General features: G+C 44.9%; 1 protein-coding gene across 1 annotated transcript in view; it reads left to right on the plus strand.

The window, feature by feature from the left end:
• The window catches only part of WFDC3 (WAP four-disulfide core domain 3), a 111,249-nt gene extending 87,558 nt beyond the window's left edge, over window positions 1-23,691 (plus strand). The window contains exons 5-6 of the mRNA XM_069752232.1: window positions 16,056-16,193; window positions 23,095-23,691. Coding sequence (XP_069608333.1) covers window positions 16,056-16,193; window positions 23,095-23,105 — 149 coding nt within the window. The 3' untranslated portion in view covers window positions 23,106-23,691. The remainder of the gene's footprint in view (window positions 1-16,055; window positions 16,194-23,094) is intronic.
• Window positions 23,692-23,909: the final 218 nt, after the last annotated feature.

A 23,909-nucleotide genomic window follows, 5' to 3' on the forward strand; every position in this document is an offset into this window, starting at 1 on the left:
ATTGTGTGGTGTAATACACAGGGCCTGTTTTTTCCTGCAGTTTGCGTCATGACCAGTGACGCACTTCCTGTTGTAGCAACTCACCGCATCACGCTCACTACCATTCTCTAGACTCCTGACATGCAGCGATCAGGTGACCGCTTGTGCTGTCAGTTTCCATGACAGCGGAACGGACCCTGGTACACCGGAAGTTCGCGTCACGATCCATGACGCACTACCGGTTTCGGCACACATGGTCCCGCCCTGTAGTTATTTAAACATGCTCCACAGGCACTATGCCATTCAACTAGCGGCGGACACCGCGTTGAGGTACACCACTCACCCACCATAGACTGGTAAGCTTCCTCCAAGGTTCTATAATACCTTTACCTCACGGACATTCCAGATATATAGTACGGACATGTCTAACACTCTGGCTGTACCACAGGCAGCGGACTTAACAAGTGCGCCCACTTTATGAGGATTCCTAGTGAGCTTTAATCAATAGGTGAGCTATATTCTACACATCTTTCTTTTTTTGGGGCCCATTTTCCCACTAAGTGGTATATACATAGGACCACATCATATTCTTATGTATTTTATTCCTCCCTCAGACTTGATGCCAGAATATACGAGATACAGTCTCTTTTCTTATTTATGGTGAGAATCATATTTCTTATACTAAACAACACGTTCCCATGTATAGGGATGGCACTTATACATTCTCTTTTGTTATATACCCTATATTACAGCTATTATACTGGGTATCAACCTATCTCCTGAAACCACAGTGGAGATACCCAGCCTCTTGTTCACGTTGAGCTAGTTATACTAGGTGAGAATCTCTATATACTCCCCATAGGTTTGGGTATATCCCTCCATGCTAGTTATCTTAGTATCTCTATATGTTATATTACAGCCACGTTTTTTACTTCCAATCTGGAATGTTAGGCTCAGAAGTTGTATTGATCCTTTTCTTTACCGGTAAGTATACCGTCACTATTTACTATTTCTGCTAGATATACCGCACACCTTACTACATAGTTTCCCTTTTCACTATTATTTCCCCATAGAGGTCCGTTTGAAATCACACCATAGGACCTACTCTACATCCAGTGATATCTTACATTTTCGTCACATAAGCAGTCGGGTATGTAAAAGATATTCCTCTACCCCTACCTTATCTCTCCTGCCCTCCAATCCATCACATATCACACAATGATTGTGAGATTTATCTTATTTTTTATTGTTTACTTCTCTTTATTTGTTATTGCTTTTGTATACTTACTATTGTTTATATTCTGTCATGTATTTGTAATGCAGTTTACTGAAGAAGGTCTAATATTTGACCGAAACGTTTAATTTGGACTGCTATCCAAATAATAAAAAAACATTTCTTAATATCATCACCATCCACAAGTTGAGTGCCAAGTTATTTACCTATTATATGTTTTTTCCTGCAGTCTCCCTGTCATGATCCAGTTCTGAGATTATGTTCAGCTCTTGTCTCTGGACTGGTCATGTGGGAGTTAATCCTCTCTGCCTCACCCTGGAGCTGGCTGAACTATTTCAGTCCTCTGTAGCCATTGGGCCAGTGTCAGCTATAGTTCATGCTGCAAGGTTTGAGCTCCTGACCTGATCCCTGTTAATGTGTTCCTGTTTGCCTCTGACGGCCTACACCCGTTTATGACTTGTTCTGACCTTTGGCCTGTACCCCGACTCCGTCTCTGTCTCACGTTTTGGTTACCACGTTCCCGGTAGGTTCTGACATCTTGCTTGTCCCCGACGATTCTCTGCTCGCCCCTTCTGTACCGCGCTGTTATCTCCGTGTATGACCTTGGCTTGTTTCATGTCCCTTTCATTACCTGTGACACCTGTGTTGTTGTTCAGTGTTACTGTGCTGTGTGTGCAACCTCTTTTCCTTAGCCAGCACCCCCTGGTGGAGATTGCCCTATACTGCACTGCAGCAGCACATCACACTCCCCCCCCAAAAAAAGGGAGCTTTAAATTGCCACTTAGTGGATCCATGTGAGTTCTGTTTGGCGTATATCTTCGAGCCACGTTCTGCCTTGTACATTGTGTGGTGTAATACACAGGGCCTGTTTTTTCGTGCAGTCTACCCCCCCAAAAAAAGGGAGCTTTAAATTGCCACTTAGTGGATCAACGTGAGTTCTCTTTGGCGCATATCTGCCAGCCACGTTCTGCCTTGTACATTGTGTGGTGTAATACACAGGGCCTGTTTTTGCCTGCAGTCTCCCCCCCCCCCCCCAAAAAAAGGGAGCTTTAAATTGCCACTAAGTGGATCTACGTGAGTTCTGTTTGGCGTATATCTGCCAGCCACGTTTTGCCTTGTACATTGTGTTGTATAATACACAGGGCCTGTTTTTTCCTGCAGACTCCCCCCCCAAAAAAGGAGCTTTAAATTGCCACTTAGTGGATCTACGTGAGTTCTGTTTGGCGTATATCTGCCAGCCACGTTCTGCCTTGTACATTGTGTGGTGTAATATACAGGGCCTGTTTTTTCCTGCAGTTTCCCCCCCCCCAAAAAAAAGGGAGCTTTAAATTGCCACTTAGTGGATCTACTTGAGTTCTGTTTGGCGTATATCTGCCAGCCACGTTCTGCCTTGTACATTGTGTGGTGTAATACACAGGGCCTGTTTTTTCCTGCAGTCTCCCCCCCCCAAAAAAAGGGAGCTTTAAATTGCCACTTAGTGGATCTACGTGAGTTCTGTTTGGCGTATATCTGCCAGCCACATTCTGCCTTGTACATTGTGTGGTGTCATACACAGAGCCTGTTTTTTCCTGCAGTCTCCCCGCCCCAAAAAAGGGAGCTTTAAATTGCCACTAAGTGGATCTACGTGAGTTCTGTTTGGCGTATATCTGCCAGCCACGTTCTGCCTTGTACATTGTGTGGTGTAATACACAGGGCCTGTTTTTTCCTGCAGTCTCCCCCCCCCAAAAAAGGGAGCTTTAAATTGCCACTTAGTGGATCTACGTGAGTTCTGTTTGGCGTATATCTGCCAGCCACATTCTGCCTTGTACATTGTGTGGTGTAATACACAGGGCCTGTTTTTTCCTGCAGTCTTCCCGCCAAAAAAAGGGAGATATAAATTCTCCAAAAGTTAATATACACCTTCTACCTTGTTTAACAGTAGCATATAACGGTTGTTATTTTGGTAACATTTCCGCAAAAATGAGGAAGTCTGGTGGAAGAGGCCGTGGGCGGTCATTGCCAGCTGGTACTGATGGTGGTGGTGGTAGTGGAGCATCTGGTGGTACTGGGAAAAGCAAGATAGCACCGAAGGCTCGAGGTGTTGAGGCAGCGTCATCGTCTGGCTACACAAGGCCTCGAAGGCTCCCTTATCTGGGAGCTGGAAAACAGCTTTTAAAGCTGGAGCAGCAGGAACAAGTTTTGGCTTTCCTTGCTGACTCAGCCTCTAGCTCTTTCACCTCCTCTTCAGAAGCTTCGAAATCTAAAACCAGCAAGTCGTCAGTGGCTGCTCCAGGTCCGGAAAAAGTTGCTTCCTTGTGTCCTTCACCCAAAACAAAAGTGAAGGATGCGGCAGGCAACACTACACTTTACTCCATGGAGCTCTTTACACATACCATGCGTGGGTTAGAACGGGAAATTGTTAACAGCCCATTACAAGATGAATCGGACATGGAGTGCACAGATGCACAGCCACAGCTTGATTATTATGCTGTTCCATTGACTCAGATCACTACTTTGCCCTCGCAGTGTACTGAGCCCGAATCTGACCCTGATGAGACTATGGTGCCCAGTCCCGAACGCTATAGCACCTTACACGGTGACACAGAGGACGGTGCACATGACATTGAAGAGGAGGTGATAGATGACCCAGTTGTTGACCCTGATTGGCAGCCATTGGGGGAAGAGGGTGCCGCTGCCTGTAGCTCAGAAGCAGAGGAGGATGATCTGCAGCAGCCATCTACATTGCAAAAGCTGTCATCTGGCAGGCCCGCATCAGGCCCAAAACGTGTGTCAAAAACCACAACAGGTGTAGGACAGCGTTGCAATCCGGTGACAGTAGCACGGTGTGCAAAGCCTGAAAAGGTATTCCATAGTAGGACGAGTGCAGTGTGGCAATTTTTTAACCAAGATCCGAATGATCAGTCCAAAGTTATATGTAAGAAATGCTCCAAGACCTTTAGCAGAGGGAAGAATCTACAAAGTTTAAATACAACGTGCATGCATAGACATCTAACCAGCAGGCACTTGGAAGCATGGACTAACTACCAAACTCCGTTGATGCACCTGCTCATATTGAAGTTAATCAGCAATGCAACATTGCTTCCCTCACTGTAAGCCCACCGGTTATGACACCACCAGTAACAAATGTGGAGGTATTGTCGCAAGGCCAAAGCAGTCAGGGAATCACAAGGTTCTTGGTTGGAAACACTGTAGGTAGGCCCACATCAAGAATACCATCACCAAGCCTCTCTCAATCTGCCATGCCCACCACCACCCCCGCTAGTTCCACCATATAGAACCAAAACACATGGGCTACTTGCACAGTGAACAAGTCTGTAGAAACCTGTTCACACTACCAAGAAACTTGAAGACACAAAAAGAGCACAGCGAGGTCAAAAATACTCTGTTGTAAAGAAGTCACAGTAAATGAGCAAGTGCTAGCCAAAAAATGAAAAAAATACAGGGTATTTAGTTAATACATTTTTTTGCAAAAAAATGTATATTAAGCTGCTCCACCAATCGCCAAGGTATACCCATAATAGAGCAGTCCTATCTAATGTATATAATCCCTATCTGATGTATTTAAAAACCTGATCATCTGTATAGTATCTGTATAAGCAGGGTTCAGAGAGAAAATATCCATGTGGACATGCAGGATGGAACAGCTTTAGTGCAAATGGCCCACAGAGGAGTGGTGGACTCCCCAGTCTTGTAGAAACAAGAGAAGAATTATAGAACCAAAACACATGGGCTACTTGCACAGTGAACAAGTCTGTAGAAACCTGTTCACACCACCAAGAAACTTGAAGACACAAAAAGAGCACAGCGAGGTCAAAAATACTCTGTTGCAAAGAAGTCACAGTAAATGAGCAAGTGCTAGTCAAAAAATGAAAAAAATTATAGTTCCACCATATGCAGCTCTCCAGTCCAGCTCAGCCTACAAGAGACTCTCGATAGGAAAAGAAAGTACTCTTCCTCTCATCCGCGTACACAGGGTTTGAACGGCTACATTGCTAGACTAATCTCGTTAGAGATGATGCCCTACCGGTTGGTTGAAAGCCAAGCTTTCGAAGCCCTGATGGGCTACGCAGTACCACGCTCTGACCTACCCAGTCGACACTTCTTTGCGAGAAAAGCCATCCCAGCACTCCACCAACATGTCAAAGAATGCATTGTCCATGCACTAAGGCAATCGGTCAGTAGAAAGGTGCACCTCACAACTGATGCATGGACCAGTAGGCATGGCCAGGGATGTGACGTGTCCATCATGGCACACTGATTTAATGTGGTGGATGCAGGGTCCACAGGGGACAGCCATAGTGGCACAGTTCTGCCTAGGCCACGGTCTAGGAAACAGTTGGCTGTAGGCGTTTGCACCGCCTCCTCCTCCTCCTCCAGAAGCGAAAGCTCGTCCACAGAGCGCAGTCACACAAACACTCCATCAGCAGCTGCCAGTGTTGCACCCGTGGTGTCCCATTATGGAACAGCTAGTGGTAAGCGTCAGCAGGCTGTGCTGCAAATGAAGTGTTTGGGCGACAACAGACACACAGCTGAAGTACTGGCCGAGTACTTGCAGCAAGAAACTCAGTCATGGCTGGGCAGTGTACATCTTGAGGCAGGCAAGGTAGTCAGTGATAACGGAAGGAATTGTATGGCTGCAATAGCCCTTTCCGAAATGAAACATATCTTGCCTGGCTCACACCTTGAACCTTGTGGTGCAGTGCTTCCTCAAGAATTACCCTGATTTACCAGCCCTGCTCCTGAAGGTGCGCAGACTTTGCTCGCACATCCGCCGGTCGCCCGTACACTCCAGCCGTATTCTTAACCATCAGCAATCGCTGAATCTTCCATAGCACCGCCTAATAATAGACGTTGCAACAAGGTGGAACTCTACACTGCACATGCTTCAGAGGCTGTGCGAACAGAGGCGTGCTGTTATGTATTTGTGGGAGGATACACATACACGGGCAGGCAGTTGGATGGCAGACATGGAGTTGTCTGGTGTGCAGTGGTCGAAGCTCCAAGACCTCTGTCAAGTCCTTCAGTGTTTTGAGGAATGCACACGGCTGGTCAGTGCGGACGACGCCATTATAAGCATGAGCATCCCACTAATGCGTCTGCTGATGCAAAGTTTGACGCACATCAAGGAGCAGGCGTCTGCGGCCGAGGAGGAGGGAAGCCTTGATGACAGTCAGCCATTGTCTAGTCAGGGAAGTCTCCGGGACGAGGTGGCGGATGAAGAGGAGGAGGAGGAGGATGATGGGGCTGAATATATATGGGAGGAGGATGCTTCTCAGGGGGTCAATAGAAACTGGTGGCATTGCAAGGTCAGGTACAGGGTTTTTGCGGGCCACAAGTGATGTAGATTTTTTTTTGTAGATCAAAATGATGACCGATGACGATTACTGGTTGGCCTGCCTCCTGGATCCACGATACAAAGGCAAATTACAAAATATCATGCCACATGAGAACCTTGAGCAAATATTGGCTACCATACAAGCAACTCTTGTAGACCGTTTGGTTCAGGCATTCCCAGCACACAGCGGCGCTGATGGTTCTCACACGAGCTGTAGGGGGCAACATGGCAGAGGTGTTAGAGGTGCACAAAGCTGAAGTGGCATTGGACAGAGGGGATTTCTCACCAGGTTGTGGAGTGATTTTGCAATGACCGCAGACACGACAGGTACTGCTGCATCGATTCAAAGTGACAGGAGACCGCATTTGTCCAGTATGGTTACCAACTATTTTTCCGCCAATATCGATGTTCTTCCTCACATGTCATTACCCTTAGATTACTGGGCATCAAAACTAGACACCTGGCCCGAATTGGCAGAATATGCATTACAGGAGCTCGCTTGCCCAGCTGCTAGTGTGCTCTCAAAAAGAGTCTTCAGTGCTGCTGGTTCAATACTGACCGAAAAAAGGACACGTCTGGCTCCCCGAAATGTTGATGATCTAACCTTCATTAAAATGAACCAATCATGGATTTCAAATTATTTTGCCCCACCTTCCCCTGCTGACACATAGCTTGCCTGAAAAATGTCTTGCTTTTGTCCTCCTCTTACTTACTTCTCCAATTCCTCCATTTGCAGCTGTTGAATGTCTACCATAGGCCATTTTTATGCCTCCCTAAATGGGCTGACTCCCCCCACAGGGCCGTGGTCACCATCTGGCGCAAGCACCCGTGCGAGTGCCATTTGCCTGGACAGGTGGGTGTGCCCACTCTTGGGCGACGGCACTGGCACAGGGTCCCTCATAGTACAATGAAGTGTCTCTGACGGTGGTGGTGCACAACCAATGTCAGACACACCATCGTAATATGAGGGGCCCTGTGCCAGTACCACCGCCCACGAGAGAGTGTTCCTCCCCAGCTCGAACTGCACTCTACCACTTGCAAAACTTACCTCTCCCTGCCCCACCACTGTGTAGTCTGTGCTGTTAAATCCTTAAATGGCACTGCCATAACAAATTTGTTGCAATGATACATGATAGTAAAAATATACAGGTGTCCTGGCCTCCATTTAGACCCCTTAATACTTTGCGCCAACTACCCCTGTCTGCAACTCTGCAGAGGAGCCCACCCCTGTACCTCGCTATGCCACCAGTTTATTTATGACCAATTCCTTGGCTGACATTTAGCCCACTTTAGTATTTTGGCCTACTAACTGTGTCAGCCACTTATAACAGTTGTCCTCCGCTGAACAAAGCTATGACACCTCTGTACTCCTGTTACCAATTGTGAACTGCATGTAGCCTACTTACTTATTTGTGCCTAATAATTAGTCCTGCTAGCAGTTTTGAACTGCATGAAGCCACCGTTTTTTATTTTAGGCCTCTGTCTGTATGTCTGTCTGTCTGCACCACACATTACAACTGTCCCCCCCTGAAACAAGCTATGCCGCCTGGTTAGTCCTGCTAGCAGTTTTGAACTGCATGAAGCCACCGTTTTTTATTTTAGGCCTCTGTCTGTCTGTCTGTCTGCTCCAAACATTACAACTATCCCCCCCTGAAACAAGCTAAGCTGCCTGCTAAGTCCTGCTAGCAGTTTTGAACTGCATTTAGCCACCTTTTTTATGTTAGGCCTCTGTCTGTCTGCTCCACACATTACAACTGACCCCCCCCCCCTGAAAAAGCTAGGCCGCCTGGTTAGTCCTGCTAGCAGTTTTGAACTGCATTTAGACACCTTTTATTAGATTAGGCCTCTGTCTGTCTGTCCGTCTGTCTGTCTGCTCCACACATTACAACTGTCCCCCCCCCTGAAACAAGCTAAGCCACCTGGTTAGTCATGCTAGCAGTTTTGAACTGCATTTAGACACCTTTTTTAGGTTAGGTCTCTGTCTGTCTGTCTGTCTGCTCCACACATTACAACTGCCCCCCCTGAAAAAAGCTAGGCCGCCTGGTTAGTCCTGCTAGCAGTTTTGAACTGCATTTAGACACCTTTTTTTAGGTTAGGCCTCTGTCTGTCTGTCTGTCGGCGCCATACATTACAACTGTCCCCCCCGAAACAAGCTAGGCCGCCTGGTTAGTCCTGCTAGCAGTTTTGACCTGCATTTAGCCACCTTTTTTTTAGGTTAGGTCTCTGTCTGTCTGTCTGTCGGCGCCACACATTACAACTGTCCCCCCTGAAACAAACTAGGCCGCCAGATTAGTCCTGCTAGCAGTTTAGAACTGCATGAAGCCACCGTTTTTTATTTTAGACCTCTGTCTGTCTGTCTGTCGGCGCCACACATTACAACTGTCCGCCCCTTGAAACAAGCTAGGCCGCCTGCTTTGTCCTGCTAGCAGTTTTGACCTGCATTTTGCCACCTTTTTTTCGGTTAGGCCTCTGTCTGTCTGTCTGTCTGAGCCACTTATTACAGTAGTCCTCCGCTGAACCAAGCTATGCCGCCTGTGTACTCCTCTTACCAATCTAGAACAGCATTTAGCCTACTTATTTATTTTGTCCTAGTAACTGTGTCAGACTCTCACAACAGTTGTCCTCCACCGCTGAACCCAGCAAGGCCGCCTGTGTACTCCTCTTACCAATTGTGAACTGTATATAGCCTTCTTTTTTATTTTACGCCTACTCAGTGTGTCAGAGCCACAAATTACACTTGTCCTTCTCCGTTGAACCACGCTATGCCGACTGTGTACTCTTGTTACAAATTTTGAACTGCAATTAGCCACCTTTTTTAATTGTAGGCCTACTCTGTCTGTCTGAGCCAATTATTACAGCTGTCCTCCGCTGAACAAAGCTATGCCGCCTGTGTACTCCACTAACCAATTTTGAACTGCATTTTGCCTACTTTCTTATTTATGCCTACTAACTGTGTCTGCCTCCCATTACAGTTGTCCTCTAATGAAAAAAGCTGAGCCTCAGTTTTCATCCGATGTCAGATATTAAACTGCATCTGGCCTACTTGTTTGGTTGGGCCTACAAATGGTGTGTGCCGCTGCTTGGTGTCCTACACTGAATAAAGCTGACCTTCAATTTTGAGGCTTTGAGCCTATATTAAGTATTAAACTGCATTTGGCCTAATCGTTTGGTTGTAAAGGCACAGATGATTGGCCTCGGGGAGACCAAAACATCCAACACTGCGGAGACACCATCACGTGTTTCTCAACGCAGTGATTCCAGAACACTGCCCCCATCCCTTATGGGAAATATGCAGATGCATGTAAAGAAGCTGCGGAGACACCATCACGTGTTTCTCAACGCAAGCAGTGAATAGCCAGGCCTTTCCCCGGGAAGGAACAACCACGGGAAGGGCAGCATCCTATGAAGGAAAGCCACCTATGCCAAGCATGGTATCCATCCACAGACAGCTGTTTCGGGGTTTTGCCCCTCATCAGTGTGGAGTAGGAATCTGGTGTGGGGCAAAACCCCGAAACAGCTGTCTGTGGATGGATACCATGCTTGGCATAGGTGGCTTTCCTTCATATAATCGTTTGGTTGGGCCTACTAACGGTGCCTGTGGCTGCTTGCTTTTCTCAACTGAACAAAGCTGAGCTTCAATCTTCAGGCTTTCGGCCTATATCAAATATTAAACTGCCTTGGGGCTACTGGTTTGGTTGGGCGTACTAATGGTGTCTGCCGCTGCTTGGTGTTCTCCTCCACTGAACAAATCTGAGCTTCAATTTCCTGGCTTTCGGCATATATCAGATATTAAACTGCATTTGGCCTACTGGTTTGGTTGGGCGTACTAACGGTGTCTGCGGCTGCTTGCCTTTCTCAACTGAACAAAGCTGAGCTTAAATCTTCAGGCTTTCGGCCTATATCAGATATTAAACTGCATTTGGGCTACTGGTTTGGTTGGGTGTAATAATGGTGTCTGCGGCTGCTTTCTTTTCTCAACTGAACAAAGCTGAGCTTAAATCTTCAGGCTTTCAGCCTATATCAGATATTAAACTGCATTTGGGCTACTGGTTTGGTTGGGCGTACTAATGGTGTATGCGGCTGCTTGCTTTTCTCAACTGAACAAAGCTGAGCTTCAATCTTCAGGCTTTCAGCCTATATCAGATATTAAACTGCATTTGGGCTACTGGTTTGGTTGGGCGTACTAATGTTGTCTGCCGCTGCTTGGTGTTCTTCTCCACTGAACAATTCTGAGCTTCAATCTTCAGGCTTTCGGCCTATATCAGATATTAAACTGCATTTGGCCTACTGGTTTGGTTGGGCGTACTAACGGTGTCTGCGGCTGCTTGCTTTTCTCAACTGAACAAAGCTGAGCTTAAATCTTCAGGCTTTCAGCCTATATCAGATATCAAACTGCATTTGGGCTACTGGTTTGGTTGGGCGTACTAATGGTGTCTGCCGCTGCTTGGTGTTCTCCTCCACAGAACAAATCTGAGCTTCAATCCTCAGGCTTTCGGCCTATATCAGATATTAAACTGCATTTGGCCTACTGGTTTGGTTGGGCGTACTAACGGTGTCTACCGCTGCTTGGTGTTCTCCTCCACTGAACAAATCTGAGCTTCAATCTTCAGGCTTTCGGCATATATCAGATATTAAACTGCATTTGGGCTACTGGTTTGGTTGGGCGTACTAACGGTGTCTGCCGCTGCTTGGTATTCTCCTCCACTTTACAAAGCTGAGCTTCAATCTTCAGGCTTTCGGCCTATATCAGATATTAAACTGCATTTGGCCTACTGGTTTGGTTGGGCGTACTAAAGGTGTCTGCGGCTGCTTGCTTTTCTCAACTGAACAAAGCTGAGCTTCAATCTTCAGGCTTTCAGCCTATATCAAATATCAAACTGCATTTGGGCTACTGGTTTGGTTGCGCGTACTAACGGTGTCTGCCGCTGCTTGGTGTTCTCCTCCACAGAACAAATCTGAGCTTCAATCTTCAGGCTTTCGGCCCATATCAGATATTAAACTGCATATGGGCTACTGATTTGGTTGGGCGTACTAATGGTGTCTGCGGCTGCTTTCTTTTCTCAACTGAACAAAGCTGAGCTTAAATCTTCAGGCTTTCGGCCTATATCAGATATTAAACTGCATTTGGGCTACTGGTTTGGTTGGGCGTACTAATGGTGTCTGCCGCTGCTTGGTGTTCTCCTCCACTGAACAAATCTGAGCTTCAATCTTCAGGCTTTCGGCCCATATCAGATATTAAACTGCATTTGGGCTACTGGTTTGGTTGGGTGTACTAACGGTGTCTGCCGCTGCTTGGTGTTCTCCTCCACTTTACAAAGCTGAGCTTCAATCTTCAGGCTTTCGGCCTATATCAGATATTAAACTGCATTTGGCGTACTGGTTTGGTTGGGTGTACTAACGGTGTCTACGGCTGCTTGCTTTTCTCAACTGAACAAAGCTGAGCTTCAATCTTCAGGCTTTCGGCCTATATCAGATATCAAACTGCATTTCGGCTACTTGTTTGGTTGGGCGTACTAACGGTGTCTGCCGCTGCTTGGTGTTCTCCTCCACAGAACAAATCTGAGCTTCAATCTTCAGGCTTTCGGCCTATAGCAGATATTAAACTGCATTTGGCTTACTGGTTTGGTTGGGAGTACTAACGGTGTCTAGCGCTGCTTGGTGTTCTCTTCCACTGAACAAATCTGAGCTTCAATCTTCAGGCTTTCGGCCCATAGCAGATATTTAACTGCATATGGGCTACTGATTTGGTTGGGCGTACTAACAGTGTCTGCCTGCTGCTTGGTGTTCTCCTCCACAGAACAAATCTGAGCTTCAATCTTCAGGCTTTCGGCCTATGTCAGATATTAAACTGCATTTGGGCTACTGGTTTGGTTGGGCGTACTAACTGTGTGTGCCGCAGCTTGGTGTTCTCCTCCACTGAACAAATCTGAGCTTCAATCTTCAGGCTTTCGGCCTATATCAGATATTAAACTGCATTTGGCCTACTGGTTTGGTTGGGCGTACTAACGGTGTCTGCGGCTGCTTGGTGTTCTCCTCCACTGAACAAATCTGAGCTTCAATCTTCAGGCTTTCGGCCCATATCAGATATTAAACTGCATTTGGCCTACTGGTTTGGTTGGGCGTACTAACGGTGTCTGTGGCTGCTTGCTTTTCTCAACTGAACAAAGCTGAGCTTCAATCTTCAGGCTTTCGGCCAATATCAGATATTACACTGCATTTGGCCTACTTGTTTGGTTGGGCCTACTAACTGTGTCTGCCGCTGCTTGTTGTTCTCCTCCACTGAACAAAGCAGTGCCCCCTGTTTACTCCTGTTACCAATTTTGAACTGCATTTGGCCCACTTTATTACTTGGGCCTACTAACTGTGTCTGCCACTCATTACAGTTTTTCTCCACTGAACAAAGCTATGCCGCCTGTTTAGTCATGTTACCAATTTTGAACTGCATTTAGCCTACTTTATTCTTTGGGACTATATCTGTGTTTCCTCCTCATCCTGCCCATTGGCCAGCCACTGCTACATGAGTCTGCTGGTACATTGACCCAGACCACTACATTCCCCTTGCACTCTACACAGCCAGAATCTGACCCTGCTGAAAGTCAGGTTCCCCTTCCCGCATACTATACCACCTTACACGGGAACAAAGAGGAAGGTGCAGATGAAAGTGCAGGTTCCTTCATCAGGTGGGGGGGCATACTCGTTGGCGACATCACTGGCACAGGGCCCCTCATAGTACGCAAAAGTGTCTCTGCGGTGGGAGGCGCCCCCACCATCAAACACACCGCCGTACTTTGAGGGGCCCTGTGCCAGTGCCAATGCGAACAAGTGGGCCCCCCTGCTTGCTCGGGATCACAGCACTTGCAAAGTTTTAATACTTATCTCTCCCTGCTCCACCGCCGTGACGTAGTCCGCGTTTCCTGGGCCCACGAAAAACTTGAACCAGCCCTACCCCCAGTAGTGAACCTAGCCTCTCTGCTGCCTGAGGCGAACAGAAAAATGGCACCCCCCCACACAGTCCCTGCTTTTGGAGGGAGGGAGGAGGGGGGGCGGGCACTTGACCCCGGAGTTTTATAAAAAAAACCAAAAAAAAACCCAAAAACCTAGCAGCGCAAATCCAGTTACTGTATATACTCGAGTATAAGCCGACCCGAGTAGTATAAGCCGACCCCCCTAATTTTGCCACAAAAAACTGGGAAAACTTAATGACTCGAGAATAAGCCTAGGGTGGAGGTGGAAAATGCAGCAGCTACTGGTAAATTTCAAAAGTAAAAATAGATACCAATAAAAGTAAAATTAATTGAGACATCAGTAGGTTAAATGTTTTTGAATATCCATATTGAATCAGGAGCCTCATATAATGCTCCATAAAGTTTGATGGGCCCCATTAGATGCTCCATATTAAAATATGCCCCATATAATCCTGCATGAAGGGTAATAAGGGCCCCATAAGATGCTCCATAGAGATATTTGCCCTATATAGTGCTGCACAAGCGTTATGGACCCATAAGATCGATGCTCCGTATAGCCACTTGCCCCTTATAGTGCTGCACAAGTGTTATGGCCCCATAAGATGCTCCATAGTCACTTGCCCCTTATAGTGCTGCACAATCGTTATGGCCCCATAAGATGCTCCATACAGTCACTGCCCCTTATAGTGCTGCACAAGCGTTATGGCCCCATAAGATGCACCATACAGTCACTGCCCCTTATAGTGCTGCACAAGTGTTATGGCCCCATAAGATGCTCCGTACAGTCACTTGCCCCTTATAATGCTGCACAAGTGTTATGGCCCCATAAGATTCTCCGCACAGCCACTTGCCCCTTATAGTGCTGAACAAGTGTTATGGCCCCATAAGATGCTCCGTACAGCCACTTGCCCCTTATAGTGCTGCACAAGTGTTATGGCCCCATAAGATGCTCTGCACAGCCACTTACCCCTTATAGTGCTGCACAAGAGTTATGGCCCCATAAGATGTTCCGCACAGCCATTTGCCCCTTATAGTGCTGCACAAGAGTTATGGCCCCATAAAATGCTCCGCACAGCCACTTGCCCCTTATAGTGCTGCACAAGAGTTATGGCCCCATAAGATGCTCCGCACAGCCACTTGCCCCTTATAATGCTGCACAAGTGTTATGGCCCCATAAGATGCTCCGCACAGTCACTTGCCCCCTATAGTGAGGAGAGGTAAATATCGCGCAGCGCTGCGCTCCCCCTCCCCGTATACTCACCTACTGCTGGCGTTGCGTCCCTGCTTCTTCCACCGCTGCATCTTCTTCCTGTATTGAGCGGTCACAGTTACCGCTCATTACATAAATGAATATGCGGCTCCACCTCTATGGGAGGTGGAGCCGCATATTCATTTATGTAATGAGCGGTACCATGTGACCGCTCAGTGCAGGAAGAATCTGCAGCGCTGGAAGAAGCAGGGACATCCAGGGACCGCGCCGGGAGTAGGTGAGTATAATACTACAGAATGTGCCGCCCCCTCTCTTCTGCTGCCTGAGCCAAAGAGCTCAAATCACCTCATGGTAGCAGCGTCACTGCCTACCCCCCACAACGTTAGCCAAGTGACCCCCAATTTTCAATGCCTAACTATTATTATAAGGTAAATTAAGATTCACAAGCTTAAGTGATAAGAATTGATGTTTTTGACATTAAATTGGGCACTGTAGGTGTTTTCCTGTCCTCCACTCACTGCCGACTTTGATTCCCCATTGACTTACATTGGGTTTCGTGTTTCGGTCGATCACCGACTTTTCGTGATAATCGTCCGATTTCACCCGACCCGACTTTTGACAAAGTCGGGTTTTGCGAAACCCGACTCGATCCTAAAAAAGTAAAAGTCACTCAACCCTAATATACATAGAATCAGTGCATGGTATAGAAGAAATACATACTGTACTACACATGATATACATTATGCATAACATTTAGAAAGCTAGTAACTGAACTAGGAGTACAACTGGCTAGGCTAAGCTAATATAGAGCAGGAATTATCTAGAGAAAACATAAAGACATACCGGCAATGCAATAGCAAGGGGGATGAAGTACAAGCGTCTTTCCTTGAAAGCAGACTGAAGGAAGTGAAGAGAAAATGGAGGGAGATGGAGGCTGAGCTACCATAATGCATTGCAAAGGGGAGGAGAATCAGACATGGAAAATACAAAAACAGAAAATAGAACTGTAAACATGACTCTGACCATTAGAGGGAGCAAAAGCACTACAGATAAATAAAGGTATGAATAGATCAATACTGAGAAACCTGCAAATTATGCAAACAGATAATCGGAGGTAACAAATTTGATGGCAGAGACAGAACAGTGATGTTACATCCATGTTTTTGTATTGAATGGATAAAGGTAAATGTTTGAATCACTCTGACCTTATACTTTGATATTATATGTTTGTAACTTTTTATCATGTTGAACCTTTCAATAAAAAGAGTTAAAAAAAAGAAATATCTCAAAGCTGTCTTTTTGTAGCTGTTGATGACTTTTTTTTCTTTTAAGAGAGATCCGGTGAATGCCCATCTGAGTCAGAAGTCACAGCAACTGAAACAGACCTATGTGTTACTGACTATGACTGTAAATATCCTAAAAAGTGCTGCGATACAGTGTTGGGAAAATATTGTACAAATCCATGGAACGGTATGTCCTAAACTCAATATACTTACATTGAAAACCTGATTGATGTTCAAATAGGAGAATAGTTTAAAGAGAGCCTCTCAGCAGGATTTTGGTAAGTAAACTGCAGACACTGTCAGGGTGGCAGTGTTATACTGATTAAAATGATACCTGGGCTGAAGAATTCAGTCTGTCTCTACGATGTGAAAAATATATTAATGCCCTGTGCAAGTGCCCTAGAAAACAGTGCCCACATTTTGCTCCCTAGAAGGTAATAATGTCCCCTGTGTGCCACTTTGACAGTCAAAATATCCTAAGTGCCCCTATAACAATAAGTGCTCACTTCAAGGGAACCTATCAGCAGGATTGTGCACAGTAACCTACACACAGTGTCAGGTCGGCGCTGTTATACTGATTAAGGCTACGTTCACATTTGCGTTCTGCCGGGCTGCGTCGGGCGCAGCTGCGGCGACGCATGCGTCATGCGCCCCTATATTTAACATGGGGACGCATGGACATGCGTTGCATTGCATTTTGTGATGCATGCATCTTTTTTGGCGCACGCGTCAGGGCGCAGAGGACGCAGCAAGTTGCATTTTTTTTGCGTCCAAAATCATGCCAAAAAAAGGACGCATGCGTCGCAAAACAATGCGTTTTGCATGCGTTTTGGTTTGCGTTGTGCATTGCGTCGCCGACGCAGCACCGCACAACGCAAATGTGAACGTAGCCTTAAGTGATACCTTGGTTGATGAAATCCGTTTTGTGGTTGTTGCTTAATCTTTATTTTCAGTTTTGAGAGCTCTGACTAGATATTCATAATACAGACTGCTGACTGGTCTCTGATCCCTCAGTGATCTGCCCCCTAGTTTGCATAATGAATGTCTGTACATACTGATGGAAAAAAAACCCTTCTACAGGCAGATGCCGGCCATGGCACATGCGCTGCAGCAGAATTGCATGTTTAGTGTCCCAATAATAAAAGTGGTTTATGTTATTCAGATAGACAAAAATAAAAAAATCATAGCTGCCACTGTGCATGCGCCAGTGGCGCCTTCTTGCTGAAGAAAAAAAATGTCCTCATCCGAAATGGCGCTGCCCGCACCTGCGCAGTAGCAGCTCTCAGAGATAGCCGAGAGCTGCTACTGGATAGGCGCGGTGGACACCATTTTAAAATTGTTTTTTTATAGCCTCTTTAGTAGTAGCCCCAACGTTATTATGGCCCCCTTAGTAGTAGCTCACATACTCTAATGGCCTCCTTAGTATTATCTCCCAGTCTATTATAGCCCCCTTAGTAGTATCCCTAAGTTTATTATGGCTCCCTTAGTAGTAGCCCACACTCTATTATGGCCCCCTTAGTAGTAGCCCCCATACTATTATGGCCCCCTTAGTAGTAGCCCCCACACTATTATGGCCCTCTTAGTGTTATTCCCCAGTCTATTATGGCTCCCTTAGTAGTATCCCCCAGTGTATTATGGCCTGCTTAGTAGTATCCACCACACTATTATGGCCCCCTTAGTAGTAGCACTTACTCAATTATGGCCCCTTAGTAGTAGCCCTCACTCAATTATGGCCCCCTTAATAGTAGCTCCTGCACTATTATGGCCCTCTTAGTAGTAGCCCCCACACTATTATGGCACCCTTGTTAGTAGCCCCCAGTCTATTATTGCTCCCTTAGTAGTAGCACCTACAGTACTCAATTATGGTCCCTTAGTAGTAGCCCCCACAATATTATGGCCCCCTTAGTATCTCCCAATCTATTATGGCTCCCTAAGTAGTAACACCCACTCAATTGTGGCCCCCTTAGTAGTAGCCCAACACTATTAGGCCTTCTTAGTAGTAGCCCCACACTATTATGACACCCTTGGTAGTATCCTCCACTCTATTCTGGCCTCCTTAGTAGTAGCCCCCACACCATTATTGCCCCCTTAATATTATGGTCCCTGTTAGTATTATCCCCCAGTCTATTATGGCCCCCTTAGTAGTAGCCCCCACTCTATTATGGTCCCCTTAGTAGTAGCCCCCACACTATTATGGCCCCCTTAGTAGTAACTCCCACACTATTATGGCCCCCTTGGTAGTATCCCCCACTCTATTATGGCCTCCTTAGTAGTAGCCCTCACATTATTATGTCCCCTAGTCTATTATGACTCGCTTAGCAGTAGCCCCTTCTCAATTATGGCCACTTTAATAGTAGCCCAATACTATTTTGGCCCCCTTAGTAGTAGCCCCCCACACTATTATGGATCCCTTAGTAGTAGCCCCCACACTATTATGCCCCCCTTAGTAGTAGCCCCCCCCCCCACTATTATGGCTCCCTTAGTAGTATCCTCCACACTATTATGGCCCCCTTAGTAGTAGCCCCCACACTATTATGGCCCCCTTGGTAGTATCCCCCACTCTATTATGGCCTCCTTAGTAGTAGCCCTCACACTATTATGTCCCCCAGTCTATTATGGCTCCCTTAGTAGTAGCCCCCACTCAATTATGGCCCCATTAGTAGTAGCCCAATACTATTTTGGCCCCCTTAGTAGTAGCCCCCACACTATTATGGCTCCCTTAGTAGTAGCCCCCTAGACTATTATGGCCCCCTTAGTAGTAGCCCCCACACTATTATGGCACCCTTAGTAGTAGCCCTCACACTATTATGTCCCCCCAGTCTATTGTGGCTCCCTTAGTAGTAGCCCCCATACATAAAGACATAATCACACATTGTTAAATTAAAAAAAACCCAATCAAACATCATATACTCACCTAATTCAGGCAAGGTCAGTCCGATGCAATGATGTAATCGCGCCGTGATTCTAATGTCCAGTGTGTGGTGAGGTGCGATGACGTCATCGCGTTGCTCCGCCCTGAACCTATCGTTCTATAGACCTCAGGGCTAAAACGATTTGTGGCCTACTGAGCGGAGAGTTGCAGTGCAGGGAGACTATCTCTCCCTGCTCTGTCGCAGAGTTTAAAGGGGTATTCCCATCTCCCAAGATCCTATCCCAATATGTAGTAGGTGTAATAATATCTCCAGTTAGAAATGTAGTATAGTTCCTCTGATTCGCTATGTATCTTCTCAAGTGCAGGCAATGCAGGACTTTAGGTATCCATGTTATGACCACTATCAACTAGCTGACTAAGGCCCCCTTCACATGTCCATTTTTTAAGGACCGCAAATACAAACACACGCACACCCATTGTATTCAATAGTGGTGCGCTCATGTCTGATTTTTCACATGTACCGTGTGTGGAAAAAAACACAGACATGTATTTTTTTGTGTAGCACAAACAAAATGCGTGCGACATATGTGCACATGGATGACACATGCATAACACATGGCACCTGGGAAAAAGTGGTACAGTTTGCGCTGATCCCACACACGGATGGCACACAGACACGGACCACAGATCTCACCAGTACTGCTTTTTCCAGTACAGAAATCACCAGAAAGTGTGAAGGAGGCCAAACTGTCACTGTCACCTAAAGGTCTTGTAATGTCCTGCACATGAGGAAAGAGACATAGCGAATCTGAAGAACTACACTACATTTCTAATAGCTAATATTACTATTACAGCTACTACATATTGGGATTGGTTGGCTCTTCAGAGTGTGGGGCCCAGGGTGACCGCCCTACCGGTAGCTACCCTACTGGGACTGAGCCACAATACCAAGTACAATGCATTGAGAAGAGCAGACTCTTTACTCAATGCTGGAAAACCTCTTTACTTTACTTTTGTTAGTATTTTTAAATGTACAAATATGGCTTTTTCCTCCTTGAAAGTATAGTGATTTTCTACCCAAAATGGCTTTGCATGGCATTTTTTTAGCAGGTCTGTAACGGAGCTGAAGTCCAATACAATGGGCCAATAAGGTTTAGCTATGTAGAGTTTACAACAAGCCCTCAATTTAGAGGCATCGTTCAATTTTTGACTAAAACCTGCACATGCTCCTGGATATTTTCCAATTCTTTCTACTTATAATCCATTATTACTGCAATTGATTGTCATACAGATTTGAAAAAATTAATCATTGGAAATATTTTACTAATGAAAATGGAAGCATTACTTTTCATTACAAAAGGTTGGGGGGACACTGTCACTTATGACTCCGGCACGTGGAGCTTTCAACCTGACTTCCATATTAAAGGCCGGGTTCGTTATTGCATTTGAGCCCTTTTTTATTTATCTTTTGTTAAAGATGTTCCTTTATTTTGTTGTTTTTGCCTATTATTCATTGGCTCCATATACTTTCCTCTTTAATTTGCACCTTTTTTTAAACTCTATTTCATGTGTTCACCTTTTTTTCTTCATTTTTTTTCTGTTTTCCACTATGGAAGAGGATTAAGGTTTCCGGAGGTTTTACGCTGATTTATCAATTGCAATTTTTTAACAAGTTGCAAAATTTTTGCGCAACTGTTATTTCATATACGTGTGCATTTTTCTTGCACAAATTCTGCAGCATTTACTGGAGCATACAAGTTGTGCACTAAAGTTGCTACATAAGTGAATAAAATAATAATAAAAGTTGAAAAAAAAAGGTTAAAGACAAAAATAAAGAGCCAAAATTAACATGTGCCATTATGATTCATTTTTCACAAAAAAAGTTAACAAATATTACAATTAAAAAAAAAAGAAAAGTGACTTTAAGGCTGGAGACACGCTAGTGATTTAAAAAACGGTCCGATTTTGATGCAGGAGAGTTGGACGAGTGTAATGCAATTGTCATGCGAGTGTCATGCATTTTTTGGGCGAGTACAATCTGATTTTTCACACCTAGCACCCGATCTACATCCGAATGCAGTGCGATTGCTATGAGACTGCAATGCGATTTTAACATGAGCATTTACAAAGAGAAATTCTTTAAGTCATCTACACATCATTTTAAAACGAAATATTAATAAAAAAATAATATATATATATATATATATATATATATAATAATAATAATAATAATCTTTATTTTTATATAGCGCTAACATATTCCGCAGCGCTTTACACACATTATCATTGCTGTCCCCATTGGGGCTCACAATCTAAATTCCCTGTCAGTATGTCTTTGGAATGTGGGAGGAAACCGGAGTGCCCGGAGGAATATATATATATATACAGTACAGACCAAAAGTTTGGACACCTTCTCATTTAAAGATTTTTCTGTATTTTCATGACTATGAAAATTGTACATTCACACTGAAGGCATCAAAACTATGAATTAACACATGTGGAATTATATACTTAACAAAAAGTGTGAAACTATTGAAATTATGACTTATATTCTAGGTTCTTCAAAGGAGCCACCTTTTGCTTTGATGACTGCTTTGCACAGTCTTGGCATTCCCTTGATGAGCTTCAAGAAGTAGTCATCACCAACAATCTTGAAGGAGTTCCCAGAGATGCTTAGCACTTGTTGGCCCTTTTGCCTTCACTCTGCGGTCCAGCTCACCCCAAACCATCTTGATTGGGTTCAGGTCTGGTGACTGTGGAGCCCAGGTCATCTGGCGGAGCACCCCATCACTCTCCTTCTTGGTCAAATAGCCCTTACACAGCCTGGAGGTGTGTTTGGGGTCATTGTCCTGTTGAAAAATAAATGATGGTCCAACTAAACACAAACCAGATGGAATAGCATGCCGCTGCAAGATGCTGTGGTAGCCATGCTGGTTCAGTATGCTTTCAATTTTGAATAAATCCCCAACTCGTTTTTCTTTACTTAGCTGCTTTTTTTTTCTTGCCATAATACAAATTCTAACAGTCTATTCAGTAGGACTATCAGCTGTGTATCCACCAGACTTCTGCACAACACAACTGATGGTCCAAACCCCATTTATAAGGCAAGAAATCCCACTTATTAAACCTGGCAGAACACACCTGTGAAGTGAAAACAATTCCCGGTGACTACCTTTTGAAGCTCATCAAGAGAATGCCAAGAGTGTGCAAAGCAGTCATCAAAGCAAAAGGTGGCTACTTTGAAGAACCTAGAATATAAGACATTAGATGGTAGCCCGATTCTAATGCATCGGGTATTCTAGAATATGTATGTAGTTTATTTATGAAGATTTTAGAATAATACATTGAATACACAGGATTCAGTCGGCCGCGAAGCGTGGTTCAAATCCCGCGCTGGACTGCGCCTGTCGCTGATTGTTCGCGGCCGGCCACGTAGTATATAGCACAGCCACGTAGTATATAACAGCCCATGTAGTAAATAGCACAGCCACGTAGTATATTGCACAGCTACGTAGTATATAGCACAGCCACGTAGTATATAGCACAGCCACATAGTATATAGCACAGCCCACGGAGTATATAGCACAGCCCACGGAGTATATAGCACAGCCCATGGAGTGTATAACAGCCCACATAGCATATAACACAGCCACATAGTTTATAACAGCCCACGCACGCAGTATATAACACAGCCCACGTAGTGTATGACACAGCCCACGCAGTATATTGCACAGCCCACATAGTATATTGCACAGCCCGCGCAGTATATTGCACAGCCCGCGCAGTATATTGCACAGCCCATGTAGTATATTGCACAGCCCACGTAGTATATTGCACAGCCCACGCAGTATATTGCACAGCCCACATAGTATATTGCACAGCCCACGTAGTATATAGCAATGTGGGCATCATATCCCTGTTAAAAAAATAGTTATATACTCACCCTCCATTGGCCCCCGGATCCAGGCAAAGCGTTTACCGATGCTCCTCGCGCCAATTGTCCTGTGGTGATAATCTCCTGCTGATAAAACACCTAGACTTATTTAGGCAAATGTTTGGTATTACTATCTGGACACTGAATGATTTCATTATCTGCCACTGTGAGGTCGCCTTAGATGTCAAATAGGCACAATGGCAAAAGTTTATTTTGCAGAACATTCCTTGGGGAAAAAAAAGGTTTCTGATCCTTTTTTTTTGCTTTTTTTCTTCCCTTCAGGATTCAAGTAAGGAGTGGACAAAGAACAGAGAATATGTCTTATTTCCAGACTAATAAACTACACTATTTCCTGTTGTGCTTATTAGTTGTTTAATATATAACTGTATTATTAGAAGTATAAAAGAGATGTTTGGTTTGAAAATCCTAGGGAATTCTAGATTATTATTACACGATCCTCTTACTTTGGGTGACCCAGGATGTCCTTGCATTACAGGGACATACAACTAATTATACCATGTGATTATATTATGTCTGACAATTAGGGGGTCCTATCAAAGCAAATTTCTCAGGTGACACTACAGGCCAAAACTTGATTTTACAAAGCAGACAAGTGAAAAAAAAATGATGGCCCTTTATGATGTAGTAAGTTCTGTACACTATCAGACAAAAAACGAACAATGTTTCACATTTTCCACTGCACTGCCTGTCAGCAGGTACCTGCAGATATCCTTGTTCACCCACATAATTGAAATAATAAAATTCTTGGAAACTTCTATTAGTCTGACTTGAAAAACTTTTTCTGCCTTGTAATTTGTTTGAAAAAAACAAACAAAAAAACCCCCATAAAATAAAGAAAATAAATCATTTTATTGTTCACATATGTGTGACGTTTTTTGTGAGGCTTTCTTTATTAACAATACATTTATTCATTTACAAAGATCTGATACAAATGATCTCTCAATATATTTAGATGATATTTTCCCACCAGCCTGGACACTTTATAGAGAGACTGAGCACAGCAATAAAGGGACACTGCAGTACTGCAAACTTCTCACTAGAGGGCATCACAACCTTGTTACCAAGAATGGAATTTT

This window comes from Ranitomeya imitator, chromosome 2 (genome assembly GCF_032444005.1).
Source record: "Ranitomeya imitator isolate aRanImi1 chromosome 2, aRanImi1.pri, whole genome shotgun sequence".
NCBI classification, from domain to species: domain Eukaryota; kingdom Metazoa; phylum Chordata; class Amphibia; order Anura; family Dendrobatidae; genus Ranitomeya; species Ranitomeya imitator.